The sequence below is a fragment of the Notamacropus eugenii genome, chromosome 4 (assembly GCF_028372415.1).
Source record: "Notamacropus eugenii isolate mMacEug1 chromosome 4, mMacEug1.pri_v2, whole genome shotgun sequence".
In the NCBI taxonomy this organism is placed as follows: Eukaryota; Metazoa; Chordata; class Mammalia; order Diprotodontia; family Macropodidae; genus Notamacropus; species Notamacropus eugenii.
In genome coordinates this window covers 327,742,343-327,770,030 of record NC_092875.1, presented here as the reverse complement: position 1 = coordinate 327,770,030, position 27,688 = coordinate 327,742,343, and the positions used below count along the sequence as shown (strand labels likewise).

At 37.9% G+C, this 27,688-nt stretch overlaps 1 protein-coding gene across 3 annotated transcripts in view; it reads right to left on the bottom strand.

Annotated features, from left to right (window-relative positions):
- PSTPIP2 (proline-serine-threonine phosphatase interacting protein 2) overlaps positions 1-27,385 on the bottom strand; it is an 80,197-nt gene extending 52,812 nt beyond the window's left edge. For 2 of the 3 annotated variants that reach the window (XM_072605229.1, XM_072605230.1), the window contains exons 1-3: positions 27,253-27,385; positions 12,002-12,102; positions 241-318 (exon numbers count right to left, since the gene is read on the bottom strand). In XM_072605229.1, the coding sequence (XP_072461330.1) occupies positions 241-318; positions 12,002-12,102; positions 27,253-27,285 (212 nt within the window). In that variant the 5' untranslated portion in view covers positions 27,286-27,385. The remainder of the gene's footprint in view (positions 1-240; positions 319-12,001; positions 12,103-27,252) is intronic. The other variant, XM_072605231.1, reaches the window with a different exon arrangement.
- Positions 27,386-27,688: the final 303 nt, after the last annotated feature.

Genomic DNA, 27,688 nt, shown 5'->3' with positions numbered 1-27,688 from the left:
ACCAAATAATGGACCACTACTCCTGAGAATAGACAACCATGAAATGATGCAATAAAAGGCATCAACTTGGATGCATCCCAAATTGAAGGAGAACATGGCTATGAGACCTTGAGTTTACATTCTGATCAGCATCTCTCACTTTACTGGCCTATTCTGCCTAGTCAAAAAGGGCTTTGCGGTGTGAGGAAATCTGGGTAACATTAGCAAATGTAGAAACAAAAAAGAAGGAAAGGGACATACTTATTCTCACTTTGCCCACAGGGCTTCTTCCGGCAGAGGTTGATCATATCTTTACCATACTTCTCTTCAATCATTGCCCTGTTGTGAACAGAAAAGAAGATGATGGGTCAATCACAGGCCGTTGGAACCACCTCTGTCAAATTCATAACCTTAACTATATCATCACTTCCTTAAAGACAAAAAGTCTGCCTTCTATACTAGGTATGTGAACATAATTTAATTCACTATAAAGTAAACTCTATCATGGATCTCATCTAACAGTTTCATTACTACTATTACTACCACTAATATTCGGTCACAAAATGTAGTGTCTTAAGATTTGCGAACTGTTTTCCTTACAATAATTCTTTGGGGTGGCTGTATTTTATAGCTCCATATTGCAGATTAGGAGCCTGAAACGTAAATTTCTTGCATGGTACCACAAGGAAAATGCCTTACCCACCTGCCCACAGAAAACATCAGAATTAGAACTCAGTCATGCCTTCTGACTTCAAATTCAATGCTCCTTCTACCACATTACACCAAAAAAGGAACACATTATGGTTACTAAAATATAAAAGAAGATCCCAGCACCCTTACTTATCTTGCACATTTGTAAGCATTTGTATTTTTTTTCACTGAGGGCCAGCATGATGTAGAAAGAACATAAGACATAGAGTCTGAGTTGTTCCTTAGCATTTCTTCTTTCTCTTGTCTGTGTAATTGTTTCAAGCTAGAAATGAACTTGGAGATTATCTAATTAATCTCCTCATTTTACAAAAAAACTGAGGCTCAGAGTAGTTCAGGGGCTTGCCTAAGGTCACAGTTCTAAGTAGTAGAGATAGGATGTGAACCCAGTCCTCTGAATTCAAAACCAGAGCTCTTTCCAAATTTATCCCACTGCCTTCAGAGGCCTCTTTTCTTATCCCTATTCAATGATTCACAATGCTTACCTGCCTGCTAAAACATAATTGTTGACTTGCCCTGGAAAGTCCTAGAATTTCAGAGTTACAAGAAGCTTCAGCAGTTATTTTATCTGATCCATTTCTGAACAAGAATCTTATCTACAACAAAGCTCACAAACAGCCATCCAACCTTTGCTTAACGGCCTCCAGTGAAAAGCAGCATGCTGCCTCTTATGGCAGCCCAGCCTATTTTAGGAAGTTTTCTCTGCTATTAAGCCTAAACTGGTCCTTTGTAATTTCTATTCATCATCCCTAGTTCTTCCCTCTGGACCCAACCAAAACAATTTCAACCACTCTCCCACATGGCAACCCTTCCAATACTTTAAGGTAAATATTATATTCCACATCACCTTGGTCACCCTCCTCTGGACACTCTGTATAGCTTAACCATTTCTTCTTTAAAATGTGAAACCCAGAACTAAATGCAATCATTGCTTAAAAAAAATTAAAATACTTAAGATCTTCAGATATATTTTAACATGGAATCTTCAATTCATAATCATTTTTCTAGAGATTGATATTCAATTCACAGTCTCTTTTGAGGGAAAAAGTATTTTTGCCCCAGACACCAAGGCTAGAGCATGACACAGCAGACAAAAATTACTGAAGTGGAGAGGAAACTGTCAAAAAAGGTGAAAACTGAAACTTCATCTTCATGAAACCCATTTCTGGGAAAATGGTGGTATAACCATCACTCCTGAAAGTTCCCCTCAGGAAAACTGATGAATAAGAATGTGCTCAGAGTTGGAGGAAGCAGCATGTCTGGCATACTTTCTTCTCTCCTATCCAAGTCTCTCTATCATTCAAGACTCGGCTCAATCTGTTTCCTACATGAAGCCTTCCTTGACTACACCAGCCCAGATTGATCCTTCTCTATCCTCTATCCTTCTCAAGATCTATAACACTCATTTTCTATATCACATGATTGAGCACTTCATTATTTATTGCCTGGATCATTTAATAATATTTAATTTGTGGGGGGTTTTTTTGTATCCTTAACTATACTGTATATTCCTCAAGGAAATAAATCCCTCTCACTTTAAAGGAAACTAGTCAGAGAGAAATTAAGCTGTGTGCCCAAGGTCACACAGGACAAGAGGGGTGAGGATTTGAATCTATGAATCTAACTACAAATTTGGTACTTTTTTTTCTACTATAGGTTGTCAATTCTTGATATATAAATTAGCCAAGCCAGATGGCAGTCCACTCTTTCCTTCTGGAAGGAGGGTTATTTGTTTGTTTTTAATTCTGGACTTAACAAACAAAAAATAAAATAAGCATTTCCATAATGTCCATAAAGACAAAAAGAGTATATCTGAAATGGTATATCTCTATTATAAAAGTTCTTAATTTGTTTTGTCTCAGAGACCCATTTTGCATTCTGATACAACCCATGCCCCCCCTTCTCAGAACTATGTTTTTAAATGCATAAAACATAGGAAGGTTTCCAAAGGAAATCAAAAGTTAGCAAAAGCAGAAGTAGAAATTTTTTCTTATTCAAGTTCATGGACCCTTTGAACTCTATTAACAGACCCTTTGTGGACCCCACTTGTTCTGCTATATATGACTTGCTTTTCTCTTTAAATAAATAATAAATCCAACATGCGATTTTCAAAAACTGTCCTGCTTGTTTGTGATTCTTTCTGGCCTTCCCTCTGTTCTCTTTTGTGCATTTTTCTTTCAGCTTCTCCATCTCTAGCTCCCTCCCTCTCAACCTCCTAACTGAAAAAAAGAAAAAAAGAATACTCATTTAACAAATAGCCATAGCCTAGCAAAACAAGTCCCCACATTGTGTGGGTCTGAAAATGGATGGCTTTTTCTGCATCTTGAGCCCATCATCACTCCATCAGAAGATGGATGGGCTTTAATCACCCTCTGGAACTTGAAGGTCTTCATAAATGGAAGTTCTGCAGTCTCTTCTTAGTGCTTCATCACTTCTGTCGTTGTTGCTGAGGCTAACTCTTTGTGATCCCACTTGGGGTTTTCTTGGCAAAGATAATGAAGTGATTTGCCATTTCTTACTTCATTGTACAGATGAGAAAACTGAGGCAAAAAAGGTGAAGTGAGACAAGATAAAGATATCCAAGGAATTAAAATAGCCGAAGAAGAAACTAAGTTATCACTCTTTGCAGATGATATGATGATTTACCTAGAGAATCCCAGAGATTCAAGTAAAAAATTACTAGAATTAATAAACAACTTTGGCAAAGTTGCAGGGTACAAAATAAACCCACACAAATCTTCTGCATTCCTATATATTAGCAACAAAGTCCAACAGCAAGAGATAGAAAGAGAAATCCCATTTAAAGTTAGGGTAGACAGTATAAAATACTTAGGAGTCTACCTGCCAAAACAAACCCAGGGATTATATGAACACAATTACAAGACACTTTTTGCACAAATAAAGTCAGATTTAAGTAAGTGGAAAAACATTAGTTGCTCATGGGTAGGCCGGGCTAATATAATAAAAATGACAATTCTACCCAAATTAATATACTTATTTAGTGCCATACCAATTAAACTATCAGACAATTACTTTCTAGAGCTGGACAAAATAATATCAAAATTCATTTGGAAAAACAAAAGGTCCAGAATATCAAAGGGACTAATGAAAAGAAATGCTTGGGAAGGTGGCCTAGCGCTACCAGACCTCAAACTGTACTATAAAGCAGCAATTATCAAAACCACTTGGTATTGGCTAAGAAACAGAGAGGTAGACAAGTGGAATAGACTTGGCACTCAAGATGCAGTAGGCAAGGAATATAGCAACCTTCTGTTTGATAAACCCAAGGACCCCAGCTTCTGGGATAAGAACTCATTGTTTGACAAAAATTGCTGGGAAAACTGGATAACAGTGTGGCGGAAATTAGGCATAGACCCATACCTGACACCGTACACAAGAATAAAGTCCAAATGGGTACATGATTTAGGTATAAAGATTGATACCATGAATAAACTGGAGAAGCAAGGAATAGTGTATTTATCAGATCTATGGAGAAGGGAAGAATTCTTTACTAAAGGAGAGATAGAATGCATTATGAAATGCAAAATGGATAACTTTGATTACATTAAACTGAGAAGTTTTTGCACAACCAAACCCAATGCAACCAAAATCCAGAGGGATGTAGTAAATTGGGAAAGAATTTTTACAGCTAAGCTCAGGGATAAAGGCGTCATTTCTAGAATATACAGAGAACTGATCCAAATGTACAATCATACAAGTCATTCCCCAATTGATAAATGGTCAAAGGATATGAACAGGCAATTTTCAGAGGAAGAAATTAAAGCTATCTATAATCATATGAAAAAATGCTCTAAATCACTATTGGTTAGAGAGATGCAAATCAAAACAACTCTGAGGTACCACATCACACCTATAAGATTGGCAAACATGACAGAACAAGAAAATGATAAATGCTGGAGAGGATGTGGGAAAGTTGGAACACTAATTCATTGTTGGTGGAGCTGCGAGCGCATCCAACCATTCTGGAGAGCAATTTGGAACTATGCCCAAAGGGCTACAAAAATGTGCATACCCTTTGACCCAGCAATATCGCTACTAGGACTATATCCCCAAGAGATCGTAAAAATGGGAAAGGGTCCCACATGTACAAAAATATTTATAGCACCACTCTATGTAGTTGCCAAAAACTGGAAGTCGAGGGGATGTCCATCAATTGGGGAATGGCTGAATAAATTATGGTATATGAATGTAATGGAGTACTATTGTGCCATAAGAAATGATGAACAAGAAGACTTCAGAGAGGCCTGGAAGGACTTATATGACCTGATGCTGAGTGAAAGGAGCAGAACCAGGAGAACTTTATGCACAGCAACAACCACAGTGTGTGAGAGTTTTTTCTGGTAGACTTAGATTTTTGTAATAACACAAGAACTTCTTACCAAAAAAAAAAAAATCCCAATGGAGGATCTCAAGGCAAAATGCCTGCCACACTCAGAGAGAGAAATATGGAAGTCACTCACATATTGTAGCAGATCATGTTTGTGTATGTGTATGTGTTTGTGTATCATGTTCTGATTTGTTATACGATTTCTTTCATTTATCTTAGTCTGACTACATAGCATGACTATAGTGAAAATATACTCAATAGGAAAGTATATGTAGAATCTATACAGAATTGTATGCAGTCGTGGGGAGGGAGGGGGGAGTGGGGGGTAGGTGGGGGGGATAAAATCACAATTGTATGGCAGTGACTGTTAAACATTACAAAATAAAAAAAAATAATAATAAAAAAAAAAAAAAGGTGAAGTGACTTGCCCACAGTCACACAGCTAGCAAGTGTCTAAGGTCAGATTTGAACTCAGGAAGATGAGTCTTCCTAACCTCATGTCCAGCACTCTATTCACTGTACCACCTAGCTGCCCATTTCATCACCATAGAAGAGTAAATCGATATACCTTTAATCCTAAAACTCTATGATTCTAATATAGGACTATTCTAAGACACAAAATCAGGATTGGACCTTGGAAAATTTTTAATAATTGTGACTTCTAAGAATTGGTGATGAAACGTGTCTTCCATCTCTCTTTTTTCCGATATGATTAGTGTGTTTTGCTTCACTGTACTTTATTTTTTAACAAGAAAAGATTCCTTCAGGGGAGAGAGTGGTTCAGGAGGTCATTAAAAAGTGCAGCAATAAAGCTTTTAAAAACTATATTAAGTAATGGCAGTTGGGTGGAGGAATGGATAAGGCAATAGCCCTGGAGTCAGAAGGATCTGAATTCAAATCTAAACTCAGAAACTCAGTTCTGTGACCCTGAGCAAATCACTTAACACCAGCTGACTTGGGGAACAAAAACAATGTTAAGTAGGCAAAAGTTTGTTCCTGCGGGCCTCCCATTTATTTCCCTATCAATAACCATAGAATTCCTTCTAATCTCATTCCTATTCTTTGCTTTCTCCCTCCCCTAGATATCTACCCCATCTGTACCCCAAACCAGGAACCTATTCTGCATCATCTTTTTTTAAAAACTTATTATTGGCACTTTTTTTTTTTTGATGCAACAGACACTTTCCAACAAATGCCTAAACAAACCTTATTACAAAGAACATTCCCAGAAAACAGTGAAGCAAAACCACCTAACAGAGTGAATGTGACTCTCCTGTCTTCAGCTGGTTGCCAATTATCCCAATAATTAGGAGCATTAGCTTATAAGGACTCAAGGTATGGTCCTCCAGGATCATCTGCACTTTAAAGATATTGCTAAGAACTGCTGATGAGTCATATTGTCCATAAGAATACCACCCACAATAAATTTAGGCTATATAACCCCAGCTGAGTCCTTGTCACTGCTTAGCAATCCTTCTAAAATTCTCTTTGGCACCTTATCTAATTTCCTAAAGAAACCATTTCAAATCAGTTCTCATCTCCCTTCATCTGCAACCTTTCACTTTAGCATATGACAGCCTCTTCACAGAGAACACAGGGCCAAAGAAAGTTCAACTAATGCCCTTTTCCTCTCCCAAAACTTTTCAAAATTATGACCCACCCTATTTGACTTCCTTTCTATTTTAGAAAAAAAACTCTCTCTCTATGTGTGTGTATATACATATATATGTGCGTATACATATATATACTACTACTCTTTAATAAGGCCAGGGCTCCATGGGCAATCCAGAGCCATGAACATGTTGACAAAAGAACCAAACCTGAAGGGGCATCTTGTGATAGCCAAAGGCAACAGAATTTGTTATCCCCTTGATCCCCAAGGTGAAACCAGATAGCATTCAATTAATATATATAATAAGCATTCACTAAGCGCATGATCTGTATTAGGTGGTTTGAGGGAAGCGAGAAATCAGAAAATATGGTGGATGTTCGATCATTTCTGACATGTCCAACTCTTCATGACCCCATTTGGGATTTTCTATTTCGTTCTCCAACCCATTTTACAGATGAGGCAAACGGGATTAAGTGATTTGCCCAGGGTCACACAGCTAGAAAGTGTCTGAGGCCATATTTGAACTCAGGAAGATGAATCTTCCTAACTCCAGCCCTGCACTTTATCCACTGTGCCACCTAGCTTTGCAAAGTGTTTTATGAACTTTAAAATCCTTTATAAATGCTAGCCCGCTATTTTCTTTCTCAGCTAGAGTTATGTTTAAAAGTATTTTCAGGCAAACTCTTAATTACTTAGACATTTCATTTCCCAGGAAATTTATTCTTATAACTATATTAAGTCACCAAGTTTCCTTCTTTCTACAAGCATAGATTAGTCTCCACTGGATAAATTCCCATAATATCAGGTAGTTTCTAGGGATTTCAGGCCTCTGTACATATCCCTCAGCGCAAAATGTTGTTATATTTGACTCAGCTTCACTTCTGGTACTAAGGACTTACTAGGAGACTGCTGGATGCAGTGGGTGAAAAAACAGTATGTTGAGAGGGAAAAAACATAAGAGAAAGACAGTAATGGTATGGTAGAAAGAGCAATGAATTTGCATTTATTTTTATTTATGTCCTTTGCATATACTTACAAATGTACAAGTTATACCTCCATTATAATGAAATTTATTGCTGAGAAACGGAATCAGAAAACTACTTGAGCACTATGAGACAACTGTATGTTGACTATTCACATCATATCTTACCAAATTGTGGTTTTTTTAGTTTCTCAACTTAGGATAGGGGTAGGTCCCTATATGACAAAATTCTAATTTGTGTCCAGAAAGACAGAAGACACTGTTAAAGTCAAGATAGTCACAGAGGCCAGAAGAAGAGAAGCTGAGAAAAGGCTACAGAAGGCAATGAAGATAAGTAGTGGACAGAAGAACTGACCTGAACTGAGCTCAGCTGACTAGAGGTATGCAGGCTCTGCAATTGAGTTTGGGAGCTGATTCGATTAGATGAAATCTCTGATTGCAGGAGCTGATGCAAAAAACATCTGTTTTTCTGAAGAGCTGGCTAAGAAAAAGCTGTCTTGTCTCTATGGCCATATGAAGTTTAAGAGAGAGTAAGGCCCTCAGAGAATTGCCTATATTTCCTTTTATTGTCTACTATAGTTGAAAGAGGAGAAATTCCTCAAAGCCCAGAGAGTGGACCTGAATAGTTTTGGAGATCCAGGCTTAAGGGAACTGCTTTTCACCCAAAGGTTAGCACTGCTTCAGTACCCAGTCAAAGTAGCAGACCTGGGAAGTTCTACAAGTGCCAGGTTTAAGGCTACTGTTTGCTAAAAAAGCTTAACCCTGCTTTGGAGTCTAAGAATAATAGAGAAGTGGCTTCATCCAGCAGTAATCCGAGAGACCCAGAAGAGGAGGCTTATCCAACAAGTGATACATGCTATATTATTACTTAAAGAGATCAAGGGCAACCAGAACTATGTGGTAGGGAGGTTGGGGGGTTGTTCCATAGCTGTTCTTTGTTGGTAGAACAATTTGTATGCTTACTACCATATAACTTAGATTTTTTTCCCCTCCCTCCCCCTCCTTTCCCCCTACTTCCCCCCTCCCTCTCCAAGATGGCATACAATTGTATATAGGTTCTACACATACATTCCTATTAAATACATTTTCACCATAGTCATGTTGCATAGAAGAATTAAAACGAATGGGAGAAATCATAAAACAAACCAAAACGTAATACAAAAGAAAATGATCTGCTACATTCTGCAATTGAATTCCATAGTTCTTTCTCTGGATGTGGAAGGCATTTTGCCTTAAAAGACCACTGGGAATTTTTTAAGTCCTTGCATTGCAATGAAGTTCTAAGTCTACCAGAAAAAAACCCTTGCACACTGTGGTTGTTGCTGTGTACAGAGTTCTCCTGATTCTGATCCTTTCATTCAGCATCAGATCATATAAGTCTTTCCAGGCTTCTCTGAAGTCTTCCTGTTCATCATTTCTTATAGCACAATAGTATTCCATTACTTTCAATTTATTCAGCAATTTCCTGATTGATGGGCATCCCCTTGATTTCCAGTTTCTAGCTACCACAAAGAGTGCTGCCATAAATATTTTTGTTCATGTGGGACCCTTTCCCATTTTTATGATCTCTTGGGGATACAGTCCTAGAAGCGATATTGCTGAGTCAAAGTGTATGCACATTTTTGTAGCCCTTTGGGCATAGTTCCAAATTGCTCTCCAGAATGGTTGGATCAGCTCACAGCTCTACTAGAAATGAATTAGTGTTCCAACTCTCCCACATTTTCTCCAACATTTATCACTTTCCTGTTTTGTCATGTTAGCCAATCTGATGGGTGTGATGTGGCATCTCAGAGTTGTTTTGATTTGCATTTCTCTAATCAAAAATAGTGATGTAGAGCATTTTTTCATATGACTATAGATATCTTTAATTTCTTCCTCTGAAAACTGCCTGTTCATATTCTTTGATCATTTATCAATTGGGGAATGACTTGTATTCTTGTACATTTGACTTAGTTCTCTATTTTAGAAATGAGGCCTTCATCACAGACACTAGTTGCAAAAATTCTTTCCCCATTTTCAGCTTCCCTCCTAATCTTGGTGGCATTGGGTTTGGTTGTGCAATACTTCAACCCTTATAAGCCTTAAGTTCTTCCTCTCTAACTAAAAGGGTGGACCAGAGTTCTTAAGACACTTCTCACTCTAAATCTTATGATTCTCTGGAGTAGAATGATTTTGGAAAACTACACAAAAGACTTAAGACTCTATAAGGCTTGAAGAATGTACTTAGGTGGAAGGGAATTCAAAGCAATGGGAAATACGATGAGCAAAGACAAAGAAGCTGAAAAGGACAAGACCTGTTTGGGGACTGTGAGAAAATCATTTTCATCAGAACAGAAAGTTTTAGTGTGGGAATTAGCAGGAAATAAGGCTGGCAACACTTAGAATGAAGTTTCAAAGGACAACCTAAGATAAACTACTCCATGCTTGTAATTAATCATGGAACACAAACTACACAGCTATTTTCCAAACAGCCATCTGCCCATGTTGAAAAGTTAATGAGCAATAAATGAGGGCTTATTCCAAAGATCTTCCACAATGATAGAAGGGCAAACTAGATACATTTTCAGTAGGTACATGGATATTTACAAAACTAAAAAGTCATATTAGGACTGAGATTGATCTAGCACACAGTGTTTTACTAATACACATGACACCAGGAGAGGCATTGTGCTAACCTACTACATATTCAAGAAAGTAAATCCTCTGTCCTCTGGTTATATAATTGATAAAATCCTGTGAGAATCAGGATCATAACTTAAGTGCCTATAAGTACTTTCTATACTTAATATTTAAATATACCTAATACTTAAAGGATCAGCAATTTTATTTCTGGGAGTATTCTCATCACTAATGTGTAGTTCTTACCTAACTACTTGGTAGATGGTTTTAAAATTTAATGTGCCTCCCACCCCCAATAAACATTTTGCAACTGTGTCATCTTGCCACTAAAAAAAAAATCTCAATGTACTATCTTAATGCAGTAGGACTGCTCTTGTTCTTACTGTATATTTACTGGGGGGGAGGGGAATGTGTTAAGCACGCAAAATTTAAAGTGAACACCATTTGTATTTTTAAATCATATTGCTAAAACGTATATGTTGTATAATAAAAGGAAAAAATACAATCTGTACATATGTAGATATTTATAAAACATATCTAACATAGATATAAGGTGATATTTTGTGGCAAAGAGACTAGCAGTTAGGGGAACAGGAAAGGCTTAATGGAGAAAGTAGAACTGAAGCTGTTCTGAAGGAAAGTAGGGGTTGTAAGAGACAGGACTGAGGAGTTACTACACTGTGGTCATGAGGGACAGCTGGTGCAAAGACATGAAGGCAGGGGATTGCATGCTGTATATGAGGAAAAACAGGAAGATTCCTATGGTCTGGAGTTGGATCATAGTATGAATGGAGAGGAGTAATTTGTAGTAAGGTATCAAAGGTTGGTTGGAATCAAATTGTGAAGGACTTTAGAGCAAGCATAGGAGATTATATTTGATTCTAGAGATACTGAGGGGTCACTGGAGTTTATTGAGTAGGAGAATGACAGAGCCAGACTTGTGTATTAGGAAAATTATTTTGTCCACTATGGAGAAGACAGTTTGAGTGGGAAGAGATTTAAGATAGGTTTATCAATTATTAGACTATTGCAATAGTACAGGCCTCATCTAGGGTGCTGTGTAAATAGACAGAAAGGGATAAATGTGAGAGATGTTGTGAAAGTAAAAATGGCGATTCAGCAAATATGTGGATTTTTATAGATATGATAATTAAACCTATGGGAGATAACAAAGCAAAAGGTTGGAAAGAGTAGCAAAGAAGGCCTAGGACAGAGCCTTAGGGTATACCACTTTAGGGGAAATGTTGTAAATGGTGATTTTGAAAAGAAACTGAGAAGGACTGGACAGACTCCTAGGAAAACAAAGAAACAGGAGTGTTACAAAAACCTAGCGAAGAGAATATCCAAGGGGAGAGGGCAGTCAATAGTATCAAATGCTGTACAAAGATTAATGAGGAGGGCTAAGGTCATCGGAAATGACAATTAAGAGATTATTGATAGGTGCTGGGAGGGCAGCTTCCACTGAGTCATAAAGTCAAAAACCAGATTGCAAATGGTGGAGGAGTGACAGGATGGTAAGTGGAAACAACTCCTATAGACTAAATTGTAGTAGAAGTACTAGTATAGACAGTTTGGTTTTTTTGTTTTGTTTTTCTAGCTTATACACTCTTTGAAGGCAAGGACCAAGTTAAATATTTCTATAATCTCTACAGTTTTCAGCAAAGTGTTGAACATAATAGGGACTCAGTAAACTCTCATTGATTGAGGGGAGATTCAAGCCAATTGTGTCTTCTTACAGGAGATGGTACCATACCTTTCTTTTAAAAAATCTTCAAATTCCTTGCAGTTCTTTCGGCCCTCATTCAGATGATGAATAATGCTGTCATAGCCAACAGTGCTGAGAAAGTGGGGACACTGCAGATGTGAGAAAAAAAATATTGTATCAGAGCTAGTGAAGGAGAGAAAGGCTAAGATTGTGAGGAGAGTGGTCTATACAAAGAAGAAGCAAATAATGGAAAGTTTCTGAAATGATGACCTCTGGGCCAGGAAGCAAAAGGAGAAGGAAAAAGAAATAAAATCTCATAAGAGTTTTCAAAACTGTGAATTGGAGTAAAGTGAAAGGAAGATCATTGGAAGGAACACAGTGGAATGACTACAGATAACTCCCTGATCCAACTAAGGGTCAATGATCTAAGCAGGTTAGGAAACCCCAAAGGAATCATTAAAAAAAACCCACTCAGCTAAAAGTCACATAAAACCTTTCTGCAAGTATAATGTATAATAAATTAACTGGAAAGTTTGGGAATTACCATTTACAGAATCATAGAATTGGAAGGGAATGTCTATGTCCATCTAATTTGACCCATTTCTGAACAAGAATCTCCTCTATGATATTCTTAATATGTAGCTATCCATCTGGGGCTTAAAAATTTTTAGTGAAGAGGAACTTACCACCTTCTGAGGTAGCCTAGTCAAGTAAATTTAATCATTAACAAGTTTTTCCATATATCAAAACCAAATTCCCAAGCTCCTAATTCTGCACTCTGGGTCAAGTAAAACAATCCAATCCCCTTTCATGTAACTAATCCCCAAAGGCTTGAAGACAATTATTGTGGTTTTGTCTACCCCTGCCTTCTCAACCCACTTTAAAGAAAAGATTCTCTTCTCCAGGTCAAACATTCTTGCATTTAATCTCCTAGGGTTATGATCATTGTTAGAGCTGAGATTCCAACCCAGATCTTTCCTGATTCCAAGATCAGTGCTTGAACACTTCACAACAGTGTCTTTCATTCTTGGTTTAAAAAAAATCTTACCAATTGGAACAGTCCATTTGTTCCTACGTTTTCAATTAAAAAAACAAATTGCTATTATATTTTATTATAAGCTCTTTCTAAACCTATTGATATAATCAATCATTATTTTTGCGAATTTTGTTATTAATTTAATTCATTCAGTTTATAGTTTTCCTAATATTAAATCAGTCCTATGTTCTCGACATTAAACTCAGTTTGGTCATAGTGTACAATCTCTGTGATAGGCTGTTTTAACTTCTTTGTGAAAATGTCATTAAAAATGTTTTCGTCTATATTCATTAGAGATATTGGTTTATAATTTTCTTTTTCAGTTTTGATTCTCCCTGGTATATCATATTAAAACCATACAAATGTCATAGAAGAGATAAAGTAAGTTTTTTTTTTTTGCTATTTTTGCAAATAATTTATGTAATATTGGAATTAGTTGTTCTCTGAATAGAATTCACTTATTAATCCAGATGGTCCTTGAGTTTCTCAGAACCTAAAATGGAAAGGCTATCAGAAAATTTTCACCTACTCCTCTATCACCCCATGATCATATCCTTTCTTGAAATCCTATTGTACTTGTATATTCACAATGTATGCTCCTTAATTGCTTTGAAAGGAAGCATGGCATAGAGATGAAAAAGCACTGGGATGAGTGGTATAACAGAGTATGGGATCAAATCTTAGTTCTATGACTCAGATTTGTCATCAAACTGAGTCTAAGTTTCCTCATCTGGAGCATGGGAATAATACTGTCTTCACTACATACCTCACAAGGTGTCTATAGGGATTGAATAATGGGAGGAAGAGAATTTGGGACTAAAAATAAAAAAAATAAATTCATGAGGAAAAAAAAGAAATAACAAGGGGAAAAGCCCCCAAACTGAACAGCATGTAATTTTGTCTCCATGGAAAAGATGAGAAAATGTACATTCCCATTCTTCTTTGCAGAGGTGTAAGACTACAGACATCCAACATTTCACATACCAGCAATGTATAAACTGATGTGTTGGTTAATTTTCAGAAGTGCTCTCTCCATCCCTTTTTAAATAATTCATTGTAGCAAGGGATGGCTTGAAGTGTAGGGGTTTGGGTGAGATCTATTAAGAAATTCATTTGACATAAAAACAAAATATTTCAGTAATTTTTAAGATACTAATTTTAAGATGTTGAGATCAAATATATTTATAAATAAAGTTGAAAAATTTAAAGTAATTCATACATTCTCTAGATTATTTCTAAGCTTTTTTTTATGAAGTCCTACCTGCCTACCTCATTGTGAAATGAAGATGACTCTGGGTTCTGGAAAGCTATGCCATTCAAGTATTAACTTTGACAGGTTCTACCATGCTAGAGAAGTTTCAAAATAGTGTCTTGGTGATAACAGACAAAATCTGCTACCCAAATTCATAAATAGCCAAGTACTGAGAACCTCATCTATAGAGTGGCACTGGGAAGGGGTAGGGCAAGGCTTAAATTATTTGGACATGGCAACCCAAGATATAAAAAATCAACAACAATGACTCATTCCTACATAGACCTCAAAAACTTTTGGAGCAACAATGGCAGTGGCAGAAAAAGGGGTAGTGGACATGAAGTATCATAGTTTTTAGACCATCTATAAATATAACTGGAGGTAGTCAGAATGGAAGACCTTTGTCCAGTAGCCAACAAACCAATTTGTTATTGGAAGAACTGAACAGTATCAATTGTGAAATTTTTGCTTTAAGTGAAATCAGAACTCAAAGGGATACTTGAACTAAATGGAAGGATGGATCACAAATCTTCACTGTAGAGGCAAATACAGAAATTGATAGAGAAATTGTTTACCAAAAAGGAATAAGAAACACCATCTATGGGACAATTGATCACCTTGTCATGCAGTATTCATGCTGAGCACAAACAGAAAGAGCACAATAAAGGTGATAACAATTTGTATGCCAACCCTATTGCAAAGGATAAAGAGGCAGAGACATTCTAAAAAGAACTGACAAGATACCTTAAACCAAGTCCACATACTCTAATGTGTGGTTACTTCATAACAAACATGGCCACAGGGCATGAAGTGAAAAATATGTTGGAAAATAAGACTTAGATTTAAAAAACAAAAAAGTCAAAGGCTTATAGTCAATTCAAAGGTTTCACGATCATGTATCAGAAATACTTTCTTCCAGAAAAGAGCTGGAAGGTCCTGGCCATAGAGAACACTCAAAATGGGATTGATTGTATCTCAAATATAAATAACTGATTACTGATATAAGGATCATATTAGAATCAACTATTTATGAGGTCAAGGCACTAATTAGTTAAAGTTCAAAGTAAACATTAAACTAGAAGAATAAGGAAGAGGAAGAAGATACTGCAAGTATTTGCAACATTTCGGTGGCATATTCAAATAACTCATCAACATTTCCTCCAAAAAAAAAAGAAGTAAAAAGATCAAATTGTTAGGGGGTGGGGAGAGAATAAGCAATGATAAGCACTTTACAAATATTATTTCATTTTATCTTCATAACAGCCCTGAGAGGTAGGTACAATTATAATTCCCATTTTACAGTGGAAAAAAAAATGAGGCAGACAGAGGTTAAGTAACTTGCCCAAAGTCAAACACCTAGTACATGTCTGAGACTGAGCACTCTGTTCACAGTGCACCTAGCTGCCTTTAATTTCCCTTGATCATTACTGTTTACTGAAAGATAACATAGTAGAGCTGAGAGATAATATTTAAGACAGGAATACCTGGGGTCAGGTCTTGCGTCTGATACATATTGGCTGAGTGGCTCTCATCAAGTTACTTAACTTCTCAGTGCCTCAGACAACTGTAAAAGACTCTAAGTTACAGACTAGGTGCCAATCCAAATTGGTAGAGGGAGCTTCCTCATTTGAATTTCCCCATGCCAATGAATTTAGAGTTTTGGTACAAAATAATTACAATTTTCTGTAAAAATTTAACTTGGATAAGACAGTCACCCCAAGGAAGCAGAAAAAAACCACATAACCAGTGCTTATCAAATGGAGAAACGTGGCAACCAAGGACAATACTATTTAAAATATAAACACATTTACAAAATAATATGTAGGAGGATGAAAAAACAGCAAAAAGCAATGGAAGCAAAAATAAGTTTATAAAAAACTTAGTATGAGATCTAACCGGTCACATCATTCTCAAATCATTCAAAGATGAAACTGGCAGGACAATAAAAAAATTGAATTAGAACATATGTGTCAGGATTTCTCTACTGATCTATTTTCAATATTAATGGAAATAGAAATACCAGTCTAATGAGAATGCTAACACTTCAAATCTCCCACATGCTAAATAGGGATTGAAAAGGCTTTTAAAATGCCAAAATTGAGAAGAACAACAAGATCACACCACTTTCTCATTTAAGTTATTTATTCTCTTTTTAATTCTTTCCTCAAGAACTTTTATTTTTTAATCTCTTGAATCATTTCTTTCTTTCTTTTTTCAAAGAGGACATAAGGATTTTACAGAAGAGACTAAAGGGAGAGAGAAAGGGGAGGCTCTTGGATCATTTCTTCTATCTATCCATGTTTGCCCTTGCTGATAATTCACTTTTTCCTTTGAACAGTTATAGTTATAGTTAATCAATGGTCCTTAGGGAGGGAGGGTCTTTAGATTTATTATTAATAATTAATATATTTTATTAATAATTAATATAGTATTATAAATATAGATTTATAATAATTTTTATATGAGTTGGCATCCTCTTCAGTATGCTTGTCTTTCTAACTTAATTTCTTGCATTGGGTCTTTGTGCCAGAACCAGACTTTTCTATTTGCTACATTTTGGGGTGAGGTGGTTCACATTGCTTTATCTTGCCCTAGGTCCCCATGATTCTTGAGACAACCTCCATCTCCCAGGTTAGGCCCTCCCAGGATCTTTGAGGTTTAGAACTTTGAATATTAAAGGATTTCCATGGCATCTTGAAACAGAAGAGAAGGGATGTCAAGGTTCCTGGGCCTAAGCTGTCCTGGTCTGGGACAGATTTGGTGCTTGACACCAACCTGGTCATGGTTGCTACTCACTACCACTGCCCAAGACTTCCAAGGTCCTTGTTTCACATTTCTCACCACCTCAGAGTTTCTGACTACTCTACTCTGAGTCTTTTTCAGGAGAGCCTTCTGTTCTTTCTCTTCTGCAGAATCTTGAAGATTAAACATATCCTGTCTCTGCTCTTTGACTGAATACTGTGAAGAATGAAGGCAAAGGGATGGGAAGGAGATGGGAGCAGAAATTGCCTGTACTAGTGTTAGCTTTGTTGGTGGACCCCCCATTCCTAGAATGAACAGCCACAGATGACGTCATGTGGAGACAGTTATAATTACATTATCTTTCCACCAAAACCTACCTATCTCCCATATTTCCCTGTTACTGTAGAGGGCACCACCATTCTTCTTGTCACCCAGGTTTTCACAACATCAGGAATGGGGGGTGCATGATGAAAAAGTTTGGCGACCCCTGGTCTAAGGAAATCAGATCACATAAGTAACTAAGGAGATGAGGAGAGTAAGAGCATTGAACCAGGAGCTAGATGACCCAAGTTTTAATATCAGCCCCATTACTTTCTAGCTCTATAATTATGGAAATCACCTAACCTGCAAACCTTGTTTCCTCAATAGTAAAAGAGAAAATAAGCAAACTGGGAGAACAATAGTTTATCTATCAGATTTATGGAAAATGGGAGAATTTATGACCAAAAAAGAGAGAACATCATGAAATGCAAAATGGATAATTTTGATTACATTAAACTGGAAAGTATTTGCACACAATCAATGCAACCAAGATTAGGAGAGAAGCCAAAAACGGGGAAAGAATTTTTACAACCAGTGTCTCTGATAAAGGTCTCATTTCTGAAATATATAGAGAACTGAGTCGAATTTATAGGAATACAAGTCATTCCCCAATTGATAAATGGTCAAAGGATATGAACAGGCAGTTTTCAGAGGAAGAAATTAAAGATATCTATAGTCATATGAAAAAATGCTCTAAATCACTATTTTTGATTAGAGAAATGCAAGTCAAAACAATTCTGAGATGCCACATCACACCCATCAGATTGGCTAACATGACAAAACAGGAAAATGATAAATACTGAAGAAGATGTGGGAAAATTGGAGCACTTAATACATTGTTAGTGGAATTGTGAACTGATCCAACCATTCTGGAGAGCAATTGGGAACTATGCCCAAAGGGCTATAAAACTGTTCATAATCTTTGACCCAGCAATATCACTTCTAGGTCTATATCTCAAAGAGATCATAAAAATAGGAAAAGGACACACATACAAAAATACTTAAGATAGCACTTTTTTGTGGTGGCAAAGAGTTGGAAATTGAGGGGATGCCCATCAATTGGGGAATGGCTGAACAAGTTGTGATTTATGAATGTAAGGGAATACTATTTTGCTACAAGAAATAAGGAACAGTCAGATTTCAGAAAAACCTGTAAAGACTTATATGAACTGATGCTGAGTGAAGTAAGCAGAACTAAGAGGACATTATACACAGTAATGGTCACATTGTGCAATGACTGACTTTGATAAACTTAGATCTTCTCAGCAATGCAAGGATCTAAGACAACTCCAAAAGACTCATGATGGAAAATGCTATCCACATCCAGAAAAAGAATTTTGGAATCTGAATGCGGATAGAAGCATACTATTTGCTCTCCTTTTCTTTTGTTGTTTTGTTTTGTTTCTTCTTTAGTTCTAATTTGTCTTCACATTATGACTAATGTGAAAATATGTTTAATATGAATGCATAAGCAAAGCCTATGGCAGATTGAACAGCATCTTAGGAATGAGGGAGGAGAGGGCAGGGGAGAAAATCTGAAACTCAAAATCTTATGAAAGTGAATGTTGAAAACTAAAAATAAATAATTTTTTAAAAAATAGTTAAAGAGAAATAATAATATCTTTCCTACTTATTATCTCATAGGCTTAAGGACCAAATAAGAAAATGTATTAAAGTTCCTAATGCCCTGGGCAAACTTGAGAGAGTATCATCATCATCATCATCATCATCATCATCATCATCATCATCTAAGTGTAAATAAATTTGGTGTTATTCTTTCCAAGAATGAAAGCCTCATTAGGATTTGGAATCAGAATATCTGAGTTTAGATCTCACTTCTGAGGCTTACTACATGTATGATCTTGGACAGGTTACTTAACCTTCTTGGACCTCTATTTTTGCATCTGTAAAATGAGGAGCAAATGTCCTCTAAAGTCTCTTCCACCCTCAGCACATCACCAGACATGAGTGTGTCCAGTGGGTTTCAGGACAACATTAGTGCAGCAAGGTCTGCAGTCACTCACACAAGAAGTCAGAGACAGTGCCACTTCCACTCTGGGAGCAGAGCTCAAATTTTAAAGAAAAGAAAAAGGCAAAAGAAGCAAAAAACAACAAAAAAAGAATCTAATTATAGAAAGTTATTATGGTGCCAGGGAAGACCAAAACACAAACTCAGAAAATGACAACAGTGTCAAAACAACTACGGGCAAAACTCCAAAGAAAAATGGGAAGTGGTCTCATGTCCAGAAAAAATTCATGAAGAGCTCAAAAAGGAGCTTAAAAAATATCAGAGAGGTAGTAGAAAAACTGGGGAAAAAAATGAGAGTGATACAACAGAATTATGAAGAAAAGAGTCAACAGCTTGGAAAGCTGCTTAGAAAGGAGAATTGGCCAAATGGAAAAGGAAATACAAAAATCCACTAAAGAAAACAACTCCTTAAAGAGTATAATTGGTCAAACAGAAATGAAAGTACAAAAGCTAATTGAGGAAAACAATACCTTAACAGCTAGAATGGGGCAAGTGGAAGTAAATGACTCTATGAGACATCATGAAACAATTAAACAAATTCAAAAGAATGAAAAATAATGAAAGAAAATGTAAAACTACCTCATGGGAAAAACAACTGACCTGGAAAACAAATCCAGGAGAGGCAATATCAGAATCACTGGACTACCTGAAAGATATAATCAAAAGGAGGACCTGGACAGCATCTTTCAAGAAATTACCAAGGAAAACTGCCCTGTTGTCTTGGAACCACAGGGCAAAACAGACATTGAAAGAATCTACCAGTCACCTCAGGAAAGAAATTCCAAAATAAAACCCCCAAATTTAGTCAAATTTCAGAACTATCAGATCAAGGAAAAAATACAAGTGGTCAGTTCAAATATTGGGCAGTCACAATCAGGATCACACAGGACTTGGCAGCTGCAACATTAAAGGATCATGGAACATGATATTCTGGAGGTCAAAGGAGCTAGAACTAGAACCAAGAATCACTTACCCAGCAAAACTAAGCCTCACACATCAAGGGAAAAAATGGTCATTCAATGATATAGAAGGATTTCAAACCTTCATAAGGAGAAGACCTGAACTAAACCAAAAATTTGACCTCCCATATCAAGATCCAAGAGAAGCATAAACAAGTAAAAAGGGGAAAGAAAACACAAGGGATTCAATAGAGCTAAATTGTTTACAATTTACATGGCAGGATGATACTTGTAACTCTTAAAAATTGTATCACTAACAATACAGATAGAAGAAATATACATAGACAGAGGGTAAGGTTAGAAGGTGAATTTGAGGGAATGACACAAAAATAATTAAGGGATGAGAAAGAGGAGTACAAGGAGAGAGGAAAGAAGAGAGATGGAATGGGTAAATTATCTCACATGAAAAGGCAAGAAAGACCTGTTACAGTGAGGGGAAGACGGGAGAGTGGGCAATGGGCATCACGAACCTTACTCTCAGCAGTATTGGCTCAAAGAGGGAATAATATATACAACCAGTTGAATATAGAAATCTATCTTACCTGACAGAGAAGTAGGAGGGGAGGGGATTAAATAAAAAGGGTGGGGAATGGGGACTGACAGAAGGGAAAGCAGATCAGGGGACTTGGTAGACAGAAGCAAAACACTGGAGAAGTGGGAAAAGGTAAAAGGAGGGAGAAAACAAACAGGAGGAAGAATAGGATAGAGGAAAACACACAGATAGTAATCATAATTGTGAATGTGAATGGGATGAATTCTCCCATATAACTGAAGAAGATAGCAGAATGTATCAAAAACCAGAATCCTACAATATGTTACTTACAAGAAACACACCTGCAGCAGAAAGACATACTCAAAGTAAAGGTAAGGGACTGGAGTAGAATCTATTATGCTTCAGCTGAAACTGAAAACAAAAAGCAGGGGTAGCAATCATTATCTTAGACAAAGTAAAAGCAAAACTATACCTAATTAAAAGAGATAAGGAAGGAAACTATATCTTGCAAAAAGGAACCATAGACAATGAAGCACTCAGATTAGAAGAGCAAGGAACATTCTACCTGTCAGATCTATGAGGAGGGGAAGAATTCATCTCCAAACAACAGATAGAGAGCATTACAAAATGTAGAGTAGGTCATTTTGATCATAAAATTAAAGTCTCTTCCAGCACTGAGTTTCTGATCTTATGACCTTTTGCCAAGGGTCCATGGGATTATTCAAATTTGAGAATGTCAAAGGAGAGAGCATGAGCAATTCGACTGGCTATAGCAACAGGAATTCAAATAGGGAGGAGATGTTGAGCTTTCTACAGCCAGAAGAACCAGAACCAGAAAAAAGCCAAGGAGAAAGTCTTTAGGAGGCTTATTCAGCTGCTTGCTGAATTAAGAAAGGCACTGCCTGTAAATCAAAAATCTTGAGATCTTTTCATCATGTAGAAACCAGCTTCCCTGCCTGCTCCCTGTGCCTTTCTTCCCATTCTGGAGTTCACCTATTTGACAGTGTTGGGAATACTTGGTTATTTCCAAAGTCTCCTGGTGAAACCTGAACAGTATTACTTTAAAGAGGCAGCAGTTATTTATACGATGATTTCAAGGATTCTCCCTCTTCTTCCCACAAAATGCTTCTTGTACCTACTAAATAAAGCCTGAAATTCCTTTAATGGGAAGAAGTCTGACAGGACCTACCATAGTGGGCACCAGATCAAGGCTTAGAAGAGGACCTTCTTACAAAATTTAAGTATGAATTGCTTAATTGGGAGCAACAGTTCCTGAGAAAAGGAAGAGTGGAGAAAGAGAATACAAAGGCACTGTGTGCCCAAAGAAAGGGGAAGAAGATCAATGGGATGTAGAAGGAGAAAAAATGGGAAACTGGGGACTCCCCAAAACTGACTTCATAACTTGACCCACACTATCTATAGGCTCCTGTTTAAATAGCAGCTCACTCAAAAGAGAACAGAATCAGCACTAGCTGAGGTAGAAAGACATAGGGACAATGGAGCACCTGGTCACTACCATGGGGAGATTTTACAGTCTAATGAGGAAGATAGAAACAAAGAGGAGGAAGGAGACAAGAATCTATTAAGCACTTACTACACAGCCAGGCACTGTGCTAAGTAAGTACTTTATAAATATTATCTCATTTGATCTTCACAACAACCTTGTGATGAAGGTGCTCTTACTATCCCCATCTTACAGCTATGGAAATTGAGATAGAGGTGATGTGACAAAGAGAAACCTACCCAATAATAATTCATATAATAATGACACTTTATAGGTACTTAGCACTTTAAGGTTTATGCTTTCCTCACAACAATCCTGTGAAATAGTGGAAGTATCAGTAGCCCTATTTTACATATGAGGAAAGAGAGACACAGAATTCATGACATCTCATCTGGACTACTATAACAGTCTTCCAATTGGTTCCCCTCCCCCAAACCTCTCCTCTTTCCAATCCACCCTCCAAGAAGGTGTCAAAATGGCCTATCCCTTTTTAAAAAATTAATTTATTTTTAGTTTTCAGCATTTACTTGCACAAGATTGAGTTCTATTTTTTCCCATCCCTCCCCCACCCCAAAACAGCATGCATTCTAATTATCCTTTCCCCCAATCTGCCCTCCCTTCTATCAACCCTCTACTTCTTCTCTTATCCCCGTCCCTTCTATTTTCCTGTAGGGCAAGATAGATTTCTATACCCCATTGCCTGTATATCTTATTTTCCAGTTGAAAGTGGCCTGATCTGACCATGTTGCTCTGTTCAGTGAGCTCCAGTGGTCCCTCTCCCCTCCAAGATAATACAAACTTCTCTGATGGGCACTGAAAGCCTTTCACGACCTAATCCCAGTCTACATTTCCAGGACATTACATATTACTCCTCTTCACCCATTCCACCTATATTCCAGCCAAGTTGGCCTTCCTATTCTTCCTCACTCATGCCCATAAGGCATTCCCTCCTTGTCCCTGCTATTTAGAATCCTTCACTTCCTCCAAAAGTCAGCTCAAATACTGTCTCCTCCTATGCTCCCTCCCTCCTCTGCCTTCCTCTTCCCATCCTGAAAACTGCATTCACTTTGTATGAATTTTGTATCCACTCACATGTGCACATGTTGTTTCTCCCAACACAATGTAAGCTCTTTGAGGAAAGAAGCGTTTCATTTTTGTCTTTGTATCTCTAGTGCCCAGCACCATGGAAGATGTTTAATAAATAAATGCTGGTTGCTTTATGCCAAGTCCAGGGCTCTTTCTACCATGGACAGTGCCTCTGTGGAGATGAAAAGACCTTACTATCTTGGCAGCACCCATTAGAGACACAATAGTCACATCCAAGAATCCATGATCTGGCTGGAATAGATTCAATAGCTAAAGGCATGGAGTCAGCCAAGGAGTATCTGTTGAAGAAGTGAAAGGCAGCTAGAAGAAAGGTACCCACCATGTACTAGGAACACAAACACAGACCCTCCCCACATCCATTCTAATGGAGCTCCATTGGATAGATAGTATATCACACAAGAGAGTGATGGTCTTTTCATTTACTAGATTCATTCCCTGCTTTAAATGCTTCATTTTAAAGAATAAATGAGAAACTGTGTGAAAAGTGCTTTGCAAATCCTAAAGCCCTATATAAATGAGTTATTTTTATTAGGAGAGGAAGGGAAAGCATTGAGAGAGGGTAGGAGACAAACTGAGTCACTTCCTGAGAATGTTACTTAGTACTTTCAAGAGTGAGGCACACTGGCAGACTTACACTTACAGATGAGGAAACTGAGGACCATAGTGCTTAAGTAACTTGCCCAAGGTCACCCATAGTAAGTGGCAGAGCTAGGATTTGACCACCACTCTAATTTACATCTCTAACTCCATACTTACTAATTTTTCCAGCACCATCACAGGCTCAATACATATTTGTTGGTTACTGTTTCTATTGGTCTATCACCTGCTCCTCTACTTTGTGTTTTCACCTTTGCTAGTAAAGATTCTTGTCCACCATTTTTCAAGGAAATGACGTTTAGTAGAGATTTGTTCCCATTTTTTGTGTCTCACTTATTACAGTGTCCTTGGAGAAGTGAGAAATCCATCTTAGGATGTAGCTTTTAGAATTTGAGCTGAAGCTAAATTTGTGCTCTGAGTGAAGGATATCCCTCAGCTACCATAGTGTTACATGGGGAAAGTCTCCCAAGAAGTGCAGAAAGGGGACAGTATTCTATTTTCAGTTGAGATTTGAAAAGGAAGAAAATCAGAGAAGATATTATATGTTAGGTGCTACAGAGAACAAGGTTCAAGAATCTTGATGAAAGAACTGAGATAGAAGCAAGGCAAGATGAGGATCAGAAGGAGCAAAATATCCCCACACATTGGATAACTCTGGAAACCTTCATGGGCCTTAGTGTCTGTCATAGCCATGTAACTCAAAACTAACATATCAATCATATTATTTGTAAACAAATCTTTCAGGTGCACAGAGGACTTAAAAGAACTCATCAGCGAATTCTTTTAGAAAGTAAATACATACACCATTTAACAGTTTTTTTCTGAGATTTCATAATATTGGGTTTGCTCGATGAGTGTATGTTTCCTGCTTTACAATTCATCTCCACAAAGATCTTATTTCTTGTCATTTTCAGTCAAAGCCATTCTATTTACACTAATTCATTTCCACTAAATCGGACCAGTATCTAGTACAGTGTTCTGGGTGTGGCTTCCAAAGTCCTAGGGAAACCGTGGGACTAAAGCAAAAGTCAGAAAATAGGGGAAGTCAAAGATTAATCTTTAACACATCAGCCCTACATACTTCAAGGAAATGGTTGGAGACATACAGAGATAATGACACTTGTCTAACTGCAGAACTTGCCCCAGAAGGAATTTATGAGCACAGATTTAGAATTAGAAGGGACCTTAGAGACAAGAACAGTGCTTTTATTTTTACAGATGATGCTGACCTAAGCACTATGCCAGCCTGCCTCTCAAAAGGGATGAATTTTCTCATAGTGCTCAACTATGAGACATTATAGCTTGGTAACTGTAAGTCACTTTTAGATTCTCTCAGTCTCAGTTTTCAATGTGCATTCCATGTTCACAATAATACTTTCATTTCACATGATTGTGAGGAAGTGGTCCACTACAAAACATGCATCCATCCCAAAGCAGGTGAAGATGAAGTTCTTGTCATGTTCTCTTTGCCCTACTTTCCTGAACCAGTTGTGGTATCATATCTGGAACCATACTCTGAGCTCTAAAGTTTGATCGGTGTGGACCTAACTGGGGGGCAGACAGAAGTCACCATCCCTAGCATATTCAGTTCCATCCCCATGGGAAGACAGTGTAAACTAAAGGCCAAAAACTAGATAGAAATTCTGACAGATGCCTTTAATCTATCCTTTACAGTTGGGGATGGTAAATACCAAACAGTGTTGACCAGCTTCTGAAGAAAGCTTTTTTCTTTAGAGGGTATCTTGAGTATGGTAAGTACTTAGCAAATGTTTGTTGGAATTCTTTGTTATAACAAATAAAATATCAGTGATAGGGAAAACTTTTGTGGAAAGATACATTTGAAAATGCATGTTACCAGTCACCCTCTGCAACAAAAGCAGATAAGAGCATAGCTTCCTTGATGAGCTGAAACTGTAAATTGGCACTGACCCAAAGAGGACTTTTCCTACATCTCCTTGTATTCTGTAGCTTGAAGAATTGTGAAATAGAAGCCTAATGATAATAATACATAGATCTTGAAATATCTGTTTCCACTTTCCTTCTGTTTCCTTCTATTAAGCTACTAAGTTTCCTCCTCTAGAGGTGATCTCTCCTGATCACTGGATGAATAGGCATAGAACTGTGCTGGTAAAATATTCAGTGATATAATCCTGCGGTACCCTTAGTAATGGCTGAAGATGCCATAGCTCTCAGACATGTTTGTATTTTATTAGGAACTCTGGAAGACACCCCCTCCTGCCTAAAAAACATTAAGAACCAAAGAAATTACTCTAATGGTTGAGTTTCATGGCAGGCTACAAGGGCAGATACTTCAGGGCAGCAGAGTCCTTTCTAGTGCAGCTCTTAAGTGAGGAAGGAAGGAGGGAAGGAAGGAAGGACAGAAGGGAGGGAGAAAGGGAAGGATGGAAGAAGGGAGAGAGGGAAGGAAGGAAAGGAGGGAATGAAGGAAAGAAGAAAGGAAAGAGAGAGGGAAGGAGGAAGAAAGAAAATGTATCGTTTGTAGCTATGACAGGCCAGACTTCGTAAACTCTTTACAAATATTAGATGCTATTATTATTTCCAGAAAACTGCAAAACTTTATTTTTTTAAAATCTCTTTTTTCATTTCTTCTAGATATTCATATAGTCCTTGCTGAAAATACTTTTTTTCCTCTCTCTCTACCCTTCTGAGAGATGGTTTCAGACCCGACGGGTCTCAGAGGGTCCTGTCGCTGAGTGTAGGGAGCCCTTCTAGCCTGACAGAACGGGAGGAAGTGGGGAGAGAAGAGGGGAGGGGGTGGGAGGTTCGAAGAGAATAGAAAAGGGAAGGAAAAAGAGAACAAATAACAACGCTTATTGTTGGCAACGAAATCCCGCAAAAGGTCCCCGCCTTTTCCTTCCCAGTAGACCATCGGGATTTGCCCCGTTTACCATTTGAGAAGGTTCCTGAAGACGGGGCGGACAGGTGAGAATGCCAAACCCAGGAAAGTGCCCTCTCTCGCTGGCCCAGTGCTAGTAGGAATAAACCACCAACCAGCCACCTGCCTTTGAATGCAGAAACTCCGAGGTCCTCTAAGGCACTCTCTTCCCACGCTGTTCAGGTCCCATAGCTCTGCCGCCCGCAGGATTCCAGGAGCTGGTTCTCCCTCCCAGAATCTTTCATTCCTCCCCCCTTGGGACTGCAGGGGAGCGGGCTCCTTTTCCAGCTCACCTGGTGTACCGGCTCCCTGTCCTAATTCTAGCCCACTGAACGCCATCCCCCACCGCTCCCGCTTCCTTACCCAGAAGTTCTCCCTGAACTTTGAGGCTTTCATGACTTTCGAGTCTTGGCAGTGAGGTCCTTAGGTCCAGCTAGCAGGGCTAAGTGATCGCTGAGTGAAAAGTCGAGTCCAGGCTACAACTTCTGACTTCCTCTTCAATCCGCCCCGCCCCAGTCCTAAACCGCCACCGTGAGGAAGTCGAGGAAGTCGGAATCCCCCGGCTCGCCTTCTCTCTGTGCTTTGCAGGGCAGGAGGCAGAAATTATCAGAATAAACCCATTAGGCAGAAGAAGCAAAAAGAAAAATGCTCAATTAAAGCTGCATTCACATTAAATAACAGTAATAATAGCAGCTCACACATTTGTGTCTGTGTTCATCCTTCGTTTTGGAAGAGGACCATGCCATCAGAGAAATGATGACCTGACTTGCACTGGACTTTGTTTTGAGTGAGGGAGAGC